Source organism: Spea bombifrons, chromosome 3 (assembly GCF_027358695.1).
Source record: "Spea bombifrons isolate aSpeBom1 chromosome 3, aSpeBom1.2.pri, whole genome shotgun sequence".
NCBI classification, from domain to species: Eukaryota; Metazoa; Chordata; class Amphibia; order Anura; family Pelobatidae; genus Spea; species Spea bombifrons.
In genome coordinates this window covers 44,806,765-44,817,134 of record NC_071089.1, presented here as the reverse complement: position 1 = coordinate 44,817,134, position 10,370 = coordinate 44,806,765, and the positions used below count along the sequence as shown (strand labels likewise).

Sequence of the window (10,370 nt, the reverse complement as noted above, 5' to 3'; positions counted from 1 at the left end):
GTTACTGAACACATATTGGGGTGTTGTTTGAAGTGACATAAACCAGGAGCTGTAAATTCACACCTGAAGTACAACATGTGTGGGGAAAAATAAAAAAAATAATTTACTACCAAAAAGTTTGACAAAGGCTGGTGGTAGAACTAGTGTGGAAATAGTTAAATACCAGCATTTAAAATACATTGGAGTGTCTAGTTTTTAAAAATGTATGGTTTGAAGCCGGCCAATGCAATTTACCCCATCAAATATACCCGAAATAGCTCATGGGGCAGAATGACCAGCTTTGGGGAAAATATACGGTTTTGGTACGTATTTATGGTACGTATTTGCCCATAACATGCAGATAAAAACATTGGGTATTTCTAAACTCAGGATAAATAGATTCTACTATTTAGCATCTGTTTGTCCTGGAAAAAAACAATATACCGTATTTGCTTGATTATAAGATGACCCCCCCCATTTGAATATTAATTTTTTAAAAAAAGAAAAAGCATGAATATAAGACGACCCTATAGGAAAAAAATTTACCAGTAAATGTTAATTCAACTGTGAACCTTTTTTCTTTTATAAAAGCTATGATTGCGAACAATATTTTGGTTTTATTTTCAACCTCCCCCCCCCCAGTTATGTACGGGGAAGGTCTGCGCGATGGACTGTGAAATGCCTTTTAACCCCCTTAATGCCACTCTGCCTCCAGAATTGCCTTATACCCCTATGTGCCAGTCTGGCATTTAGGGGGTTAAAAGGCATATTATGGGGCAGAGTGGCATATAGGGAAGTATAAGGCATTTCAGGAGGCAGAGTGGCGTATAGAGGGTTGAAAGGCATTTCTGGAGGCAGAGTGGCATTAAGGGGGTTAAAAGGCATTTCACAGTCCATCGTGCAGACCTTCCCCGGCTGTCAGAGATCAGAGTTCCCCGTGCCGGGGTGGCCGGGGAACTCTGACAGCCGCTGCCCGGACTAAGGGATTCAGAAGTACCGGTAAGTGGGTGTGGGGGGGAGACAGGAGGATCCAGGTCCCCTGCATCTCTGCGGGATCTGGATCTTAGTCTCATAGTCAGGCCTAGTTGAGGTCTGATTATAAGACGACCCAGATTATAAGACGAAGGGTATTTTTCAGAGCATTTGCTCTGGAGAAAAACCTCGTCTTATAATCGAGCAAATAGGGTATATGTGTGGGTGCACAAAATGAGAGAAGAAAATTACAGCAACACTGAAAAATGTTAAGAGCCATTGGCCCAAAATGTACTATGAGTAAGAAACAGTCTTGTCATTAAGGGGTTAAATGAGCTTTTCTTTTTTCCATTCTGTTATGCTCCTATTTAATAATCAATCATTCTTATGTAGTGTTAAGTATTCTGTGTAACTCTCAATGGTGCAAGTTTTCATGATGGAATAGTTATTTTTTTACATTTTTAATAGAAATGTTACATTTAGATTGCTTCTATAATGGCATAGATATAAAAATGGGCTTTAAATATATAATTTATATATATATATATATATATATATACTCTAGTGTACCAAACTACAAAGTTGTTTTTTTTTTGCAGCCAGCGTAAGCCTTAACGCTTTTCTAAAAGACGATGCTAATGCCAATTGTTTTGGCTTTTTGTTGGTCTTTTGTATTTCAGTATTGGTAAAAACTGGACTGTTGTCCAGAGCTGCAAAAGGATTTCAGAAACATATTGTGATCTTTCCAAGCTAATCATTGACCCTAAATCCTATTACAATGTGAGAGTCAAATCATTTGTTGGATCGATGGAATCTGAATATGAGACTAAAAAAGACTTTTGTTTACGAATCCATGGTAAGTATTTTGTCAGCTAATATCCGGTTTCGTTCTAAATTTGGGGCAGTGACATAATCACACTTCATCTTAGAGAAATAATTAGGTCTTCCAATGAGGCACATGCTGCAAGATATGAGTGGCAAACAAAAAAATATATATTTCTGAAATAGCCTCTAGCTTAAAAAGAGAGCTGCAAGAATTGGGAGATTGGATATCGCGTACAGAATCCAACATGTTCAGCGCTCTAGGGGCCCCTGGGCAACTGCCGCAGATCTGCCATTCCAATCGCGTATAGAGATGAACCCTAGATAACCCCTAGCATGTTTGTTTGGACACTTACCAGGCAATTTTGGCATAAAACCTTCAGGCGTCTGTTAGGAAGTTCACCTTTAAGCACGACAACGACCCAAATCCACAAAAGCAAAGCTTTACCAGAAGATTAACGTTTTGGAGTGGCCCAGCCAGAGCCCAGACCTGAATCCAAATGAACATCTGTGGGGTAATCTGAAGAGGGCTGTACACAGGAGATGAAGTTTTAGAGTGCTTTTGCAAAGAAGAGTGGGCATATATTGCCATGTCAAGATGTGCTATGCTAATAGACTCCTACCCAAAAAGACTGAGGTGCTTCAACAAAGTATTAGTTTAAGGGTGGACACACTTATGCAACCAGGTTATTGTAAGGTGCCCCCCCCAAAGATTTAAGTTTTTTTTTTTTTTTTATAATTTAATTGTTCACGTTATAGGTCACATTAAAGGTGGAAAAAGTTCTGACATGATTTCTTTGTTTCATGAACCTGGCATTTTAACAGGGGTGTGTAGACTTTATTTTTATATATCCACTGTGTAACGATGTACAGTGGATTTTGTTTTTACATTAAAATTATCTGCATTTGAAACATTCACCAAACATAAAATATTTAATTAAAAATGTCATTAAAAATAAGGTGCTATTAACAAAACTCCACTTGTTAAAGAAAAAAGACCACAACAAGTGCTACTGTTTAAAAAAGACCACAAAACAGTGCTACTGTTTAAAATTGTTACTTTTATGCAGTGATCAATTACAAGAGAGGGGTTCATTAAAACACCATCCTTGCCAATGGATACCATTGGCTGTTGCTGACATCTAGCAACACCCTCAGGGCGACGGAAGGGATCATTGATTCTTCCAAATCTCATGCTGGAAGGACAGCGCCATGCTGAATTCAATATGGCAAATGTGATCACTCCAGAGATATATGCAGCATCCCTGCATATATTTTGCTGTTGCTGAATGCTTCGATATTTCACAGCATAAGGTGCCTTGAACGTCAGTTGTCGCTTGGGGTTGCAATAAAATGTATTAAAAAAATATAGATATATTTTTTTTTTGTTCTGTTATATCTAGGCATCATTGGTCCCCCTACATTGTCTGCATCATGGAATGATAATAACATTGTTGTGGAAATCTGGCACCCTCTTGTACCTTCTACAGAAGAAGAACCACAGACTATACAGGACATTTATAACGATTTTGAATATGACTTGTATCTGACTGGGATAAATTTTACGGTATGGTGACATTTGCAAAGATGTATTATTTATTTTTTAGCTAAAGAGTTCTGTGTAGCTTAAGACTTCAGACATTGTAACTAGGTTTGTACCCCTTATGTGTGCTTATCTAGCCTAATGCATATTTTTTATCCACGGCAGTAATCTGTTTTGTCTTATTACAGTACAAGTCTGATGAATGCTTTGACGATGGCTGTATTGCTTACATAGTGCCCCCCTCAAAGGATGGGAGAGTCTGTATTTCAGCTAAGGGCAGTTCGGAATATTGGGTTGTGGTAGGAGAGAAATCAAAAGAAACCTGTATACAACTGAAAGATTTAGATGCAGAAGGAAGTAAGTTTGTTTTTGTTTGTTTTGGTCCAGCTTTCACACCTTTGGTTGCATTTGAACCCATTAACCCCTAAGGACAATGAATTTACCTGGGTCAGCGACCGCAACAGCAGAGGTTTGGCGCCAAAAATTCAAATCTTGAGCGAAAACGAGGCTTGGAACTCACTACAGAAAGTGCAAAAACCCGGAAGTCGGCCGACACCATTATGGCCGCCGTCAGAACGCTGCAAGAGCGGCATCAAGCAGCGTTGTGACGGCGGCCATAATGGTGTCGGCCGACTTCCGGTGTTGCTGATTACTGCCTGATTTCTGCTGCTTTTTTTTTCTGCTGATGTCACAAGGCTTTGCAGGATTCTAGGAAGAAGCTCTGCTCCGCTTGCCTGAGATCTGTAGCGGATTCTGAGTCGTCTGGGGGTAGAGAGTTTTTGACCTGGTTTAAAGAGGAGAGGCAGACTGCCTTCCGTCAGACCTTCCTGTTCCTGCCTATCACCACCTTTGAGCAGTACAAGACCCCGCTCTCCTTGGACGTCAGCATTTGTTATCTGACTCTTAATTTGACTGTCCAGAAGTAGAGGAAGGTTCCTTGGAGGAAGGAGAGATCCAGGAGGAGAGTTCATTTTTGTTCCCGGTGGAAGAGATTGAGACTTTGATTTCCACTGTAAGGTCAGCCATGCATTTGGAGGAGTCCTCCACCCAGAAGAGTGACCCTTTTTTCGGTGCCAGCTTCTCCAAGCAGTCTGCCTCTTTTCCTGTTCATCCTGCGTTATCTGACATTATCAAGCAGGAATGGCACCACCATGGCACTTGAGGATGCCTCTCAATTCTCGGACCAGATGGAAAAGAAAGCCGAAGCTGCAGTTAAGAAATCTTTTGAGGCTTCTGCTGCCGTCCTTAAACCAGGAATTGCTTCTGCCTCAGTTTCCAGAGCAGTCAAGATCTGGCTCTCCCAAATCGAAGAGGATATTGCTGCCAAGACTTCCAGGGAGACTATCCTCAAGAATGTTGGTGCCGTGAAATTGGCCATGGATTTTCTCTGTGATGCCTTCATTGAAAACATCAGGATGACAGCCAGAGCTTCGGCACTTTCGGTTGCAGCTAGAAGGGCCTTGTGGCTTAAGGCCTGGGCGGCGGATAATGCCTCTAAGAACAGACTTCTTAATATCCCTTTTAAGGGTAAGACTTTATTTGGAGAAGAGCTGGAGTCCCTTTTGGAGAGAACCACAGGGGACAAGCATTGGATGCCTCAGCGAAAGCCTCCTTTGAAAAGACGGCAGTCCTTTCGGCCATTTTTCCTGGGACCATCTAGAGGCCATAGTTCTAGAATCAACCCCTCGTCCAAAGAACAGCGCTTCCGAGGCAGATTCCCTTGAGGAATGGGGAGATTTGACAGACTCCATTCTGGTGGGAGGAAGGCTCCGATTTTTCAAGAACAGTTGGTTCTCACTCACCCAAGATCCTTGGGTGAGAGCCGTTGTTTCGCACGGCTATCATCTTCAATTTTGAACCAGACCTTCAGACCGTTTTTTGATCTCCCACCTTCCTCCAGACCAGGCATGGCGGTCAGTCCTGTTATCTACCATTCAACAGTTGACAGACCTCAGAGTCCTGGTTCCTGTCCCTTGTCCGGAACTGGGCCAAGAGGCCGGGAGGTCTTAGTCTAATAATAGACTTATACTTTTTGAGCAGTCACGTCCAGTTTGCCCGGTTCAAGATGGAAACCGTAAGATCCACCCTTGACACTTTATGCCTCAACGACTTCATGGCTTCATTGGATCTGAAGGATGCATATTTCTACGTTCCCATCCATCCATCTCATCAATGTTTAATGAGAGTGGCGATTCCTCTGGGTTCAACGGTCCGGCATTTTCAGTTTCAAGCCCTTCCATTCGGTTTGTCGGCGGCCCCAAGAGTCTTCACGAAACTTTTGGCAGTCGTGGCAGCCCATTTCCGAGTTCAGGGAATTTCAGTCATTCCTTATCTGGACGATTGGCTTATCCATGCCCGGTCGGCGCCGATTCTTCCGCTTCACCTTTCCACGGTGGTCAACACGTTACAAGATCTCGGCTGGATTCTGAACTGGGACAAATCCTGCACCGTTCCCTCTCAACAACTGGTGTTTCTGGGTCTTCGCCTGGATTTCTGCTCCGGGAAAGCTTTCCTTCCTCCTGCCAGGATCAGGGGGATTCGGTCCCTAGTGCGCAGGGTTTGCTCTGCGCACCGAAGCTCCTTGAAGTTGTGCATGTCCCTGCTGGGCAAGATGGTCTCAGAAAGGTACGCTGGGCCCTGGCCCACATGAGAGTTCTTCAAAGATTTGTCCTCTAGAGGACAACTCATTGGCTCTGGACAGGCTTGTCTGTCTCGCACAGCATGTCAGAGCTTCCCTCTCCTGGTGGCTCTAACAGAACATCCTTGCTGCGGGGAGAAGATGGTCTACTTCTCACCACCGACGTCAGGGGATGGGGAGCGACGTATCGGAACCTGTTCGTGCAGGGTCTCTGGTCTCCAGCTACGAAACTGCTTCCCTGGAACTGTCTGGAGTTGCTTGCGGTAGAAAGAGCTCTGCATCACTGGGAACATCTGCTCGCCGGCAAGGACGTTTTGCTTCGCTCCGACAACCAGGCAGTGGTAGACTATGTCAACAGACAAGGGGGCACCAGAAGTCCTCGACATATCCGTATATCACTCAGGATTTCCTTTTGGGCAGAGTCCCGTCTCATGACTCTGCCTGCTGTCCGCCTCAGAGGGACTCTGAATTCTCAAGAGGATTTCCTGAGCAGAGCTCCTGTGCTGAGCGGCGAGTGGGCTTTGCATCCAGCAGCCTTCGACCTCATCATTCAACAGTGGGGCTTGCCCGAGATCGACCTGATGGCATCCAAAGACAATGCTCGGATTCCTGTCTTCTTTTCCCTTAAGCCTCAGGATCATCCCTTGGCCATATATGCCTTCGCCCAGGAACGGAATTTCCGTCTCGCCTACGTTTTTCCTCCATTTGCTCTGATCTCCAGGGCCCTACAGAAAATCAAGAAGGACCGTGCCTCTGTGATCCTGATAGCACCAGACTGGCCGAAGCGCGTCTGGTATTAGGACTTGATCACTCTAGGTCTCTGTTCCACCTGATGGCCTGGAGATTGAACACAAACTGCTGAGAGCGCAAGGTTTTTCTTTTCCTGTGGCTGAGACTCTTCTGCAAAGTAGAAAGAAGGTTACCTCTCTGCGATACATTAAGGTCTAGAAGAGATTTCATGATTGGTGGTGTTCCAGGGGAACTCTTTGGGGCCCAACAGGGGTGTCAGCATCTCCAAGTCTTCCATCACTAAGTGGATTGTTGCGGCCATCAACTTGGCGTATTCTGCAGCCGGCCAACCTGCTCCTGTGGGGATCCGTGCCCACTCTACTAGGGCAGTCTCCACTTCCTGGGTCGAGAGATGTATTTCGCCCGACCAGATCTGCAAGGCGGCTACTTGGCGAGCTCTACCGTCTCGACCAGATGGCTCAGGAGGACTCTCTTTTTGGTTGGAAGGTCCTTGAGACTGTTTTGTCTCCTTAAGTTTCCCCACCCTTCTGCTCTGGTACATCTATCTTTAGTGTCACCTGGGATGGCAGGGAAACAAGAAGTTCTACTTACCGAGAGCTTCTTTTCCCTGCCAATACCTGGTGACATGTTTTTGTTCCCTCCCTTCCTTTCAATAAATTTTGTTGCATCAGATTGCTTTTCCTGTGTGGTCTTTGGTATTCACTGGGGTTACTAGGAGGGGAGGGGCTTTAAAAGTTTTGAGTCCTGCCCTATCAGGTACGGAGGAGTCATCTATCCTTTGTCACCAGGGATTGGCAGGGAAAAGAAGCTCTCGGTAAGTAGAACTTCCTGTTTCTAAAACTAGGTTTTAATACCTAAAAACAGGTAATGATTTACTAGTAAACATTCACATGTAAAATGCCCCTTCTAGCTATCTACTCCCTCTCCCTACTTCTCATTATCCTCACTTACCTTGTTGCCGGAGTCCTGCGGTGGGAGCGGGAGGCATCAGTCTTCCCGCTCTGCTACGGTGCCGGCATTTCATGTTAAGCGCCGGAATATGATGTCACTGAGAGTGAGGGGTGCTGAGCGGTTGCTGAAAACTTTTCCGTGCCCCTGCCCGGGACTTAAATTAAAGCATTGTTGTTTTGGTTTGTTTTTTTAACTTTATTTAACATGAAGGATGTTAATTAAATTAAAGCATCGGTTTTTTTTTGTTTGTTTTTTTTTTTTTTTTTTTATTTAAGTCCCGGGCAGGCGCCCCTGTTGCCATGGCGCCCTGTGCGGTTGCACACCCCTAAGGCCAGCCCTGCGTGCCTCATCGGAGGGCAGGAGGACTTTCCGGGTGACATGGAGGACTTTCCGGATGACATCAGCAGTGACACAACCCGGAAGGGAATGCCCGATCACGCAATCGGCATTTAAAAATGTAACAGCTTTCCGGCTTTTGTGCTGGAAGCTGTTACATCGCCGGCTTTCTGCTGTCTTCTGCTGTCAGGGGGAGTCCAGGCTGTTGTTTGATGTGTCCCTGCCGCTGCAATAAGGGCAGGACGTACTGGTACGTCCATAAGGGATTCTTGGGATGAGTTTTTTTGGATGTACCGGTACGTCCATAGGGGACTGAAGGGGTTGATATTTAATAAAAAACTGTGATTTGAGAAAAATGCATATTTTTATTTCCTTTTATTTGTCAACCTGCCCCCCAGTTATGCACATCTGACCCCAGGCTTACAACTCTGCCCACCAGATATGCCTTATAACCCACCAGATCTGCCTTATACCCCCTTGATACACCACTTTGCCCCCTCGTGCTCTAGACTCCCTGGTGTCTAGTGGGTGCAGCCGGCAGTTTCACTGGTGCTTCTATGACTGAGCACTGGAAGGTCATGTGACGCCGGTGCTCAGTCATAGAAGCCCAAGCGGAAGTGGAGGGCAGTAGCGGAGGATGTCTGCGTGCATCGCACAGATGTTAACCTCCTGTCTGGCAGCCGGTGATGTTTTTGCAGAAACATGCAGCAAAGTACTTTACAGCACTTTGCCCTGTGTTTGAATATGAGTTCATGATTGTGGACCAACCATGTACAGTCGTGGCCAAAATTTTTGAGAAGAACTGCTGCCTCAGTTTACATGATGGCAATTTGCATATACTCCAGCATGTTATGAAGAGTGATCAGATGAATTGGAATCAATTGCAAAGTCCCTTTTTGCCATGATGATAAACTTAATCCCAAAAAATCATTTTCACTGCATTTCAGCCCTGCCCCAAAAGGACCAGCTGACATGTTAACACATGTTGGCATGTTGACGTGGACAAGACTGGAGTTCACGCTGTTATGCTGATTGAGTTAGAATAACAGATTGGACCCTGACTGGGTACTCCTGCCAAATAATGCTTCCCACTGCTAGGACACCAGTGGTTAACCCCTTCACCACCATACAAGAACCAGCGCTATAAAGAGGAGAGGGAGGCCGCTGTGGCTAGCCGTAGTAGATTTAATGCATGGAAACAGTTAAAATACTAGCATTTGAAATAACCATAGGATGTCTAGTTTTCAAAAATATGTGGTTTTAGGGGGATACATTAAAACGACTGGCTTCAAAGATGTACCAAATAGGACACGGGGGGCAGAATGACCAGTTTTGGGGGAAAAAATGATTTTAAAATAGGAATATACTAGTTGTACTCATTGCCCTATAATGTTCAAAAAAATGGTTACTTCTAAACTCAGGACAAATATTAGAATGTATTTAGCGTGTTTTTTCATTAGGTTTTGTAGATGAGTAAAATATATTTCAAATTTTTCTCAGTTTCTCACAAGTGAATGAGAATTAATGTAGAAAATTACAGCTGAACACAAAAAAAAAACAGCTCTGTACTTAAGGGGTTAACGAAACACTCTTGGACTAATATGGCGTTATTACATTTAAGCTGAATATTCTTTACTTAAAAAAAAAACTTACTAACTTCAACAAAATGTTTGAAATACAACAGAATATTTGAGGTTGTGTTTTACTCATGTCCTATTGAAACTGAAAATATTCTAAAGGTCCACGTTTTGTAAAGAGAATGGTGTCTGTATTTAATGAATGTACAAAATGTGAGTGCTTTTATTATAAAGATCTCATCTGTTTTCCTGTAAAGGTTACAAGAGGAAGAACATCCTGATCCTTGCTTTTGTGATACTTTGTTTCGTATTTTTTGTTGGCGTTTTGATTTGTGCCGTTGCAATCAAAATTAGAGCCCGCGACAAGCTTCCTAACTTTCTGGTAAGGGTTTTAAATACAAGGTCTTAAAATACCTGTCTTATATACAGATGTGTTGCCTGTGACTGATTAGTACATGCCTCCAAAGATATATGCCCCTCTGAACCAGCAGCAAAATAGTAAAGATGAGTTCAAAATCTATTCCAACTGAGAAACAAACTTTCTCCATCTACCTCAAGCTGCCCTCCTCTGAGTGCCCTGTTATAATGTCGTCACCTGGTACTCGGCACTCTAAAGGAAAAGGAGCAGGGTTTTCCTTTAAAATCTTAAAATTAAGTGTCTGTTATTAGTTTTGATGTATAATTGTGTCTGTAGTTGGTATATCTGTATTCTCCAGTGTTTTTGTAAAAAAAAAAAATAAATTACACAAGTGGAATAGCAAAACAGTATTTTACCTAATGAACAGAAATACATGTATTTTAA

The 10,370-nt window shown here is 43.6% G+C and overlaps 1 protein-coding gene across 1 annotated transcript in view; it reads left to right on the top strand.

Annotated features, from left to right (window-relative positions):
* IFNGR1 (interferon gamma receptor 1) overlaps positions 1 to 10,370 on the top strand; it is a 39,406-nt gene that overhangs the window by 24,974 nt on the left and 4,062 nt on the right. The window contains exons 3-6 of the mRNA XM_053461038.1: positions 1,632 to 1,807; positions 3,177 to 3,340; positions 3,505 to 3,673; positions 9,826 to 9,950. Coding sequence (XP_053317013.1) covers positions 1,632 to 1,807; positions 3,177 to 3,340; positions 3,505 to 3,673; positions 9,826 to 9,950 — 634 coding nt within the window. The remainder of the gene's footprint in view (positions 1 to 1,631; positions 1,808 to 3,176; positions 3,341 to 3,504; positions 3,674 to 9,825; positions 9,951 to 10,370) is intronic.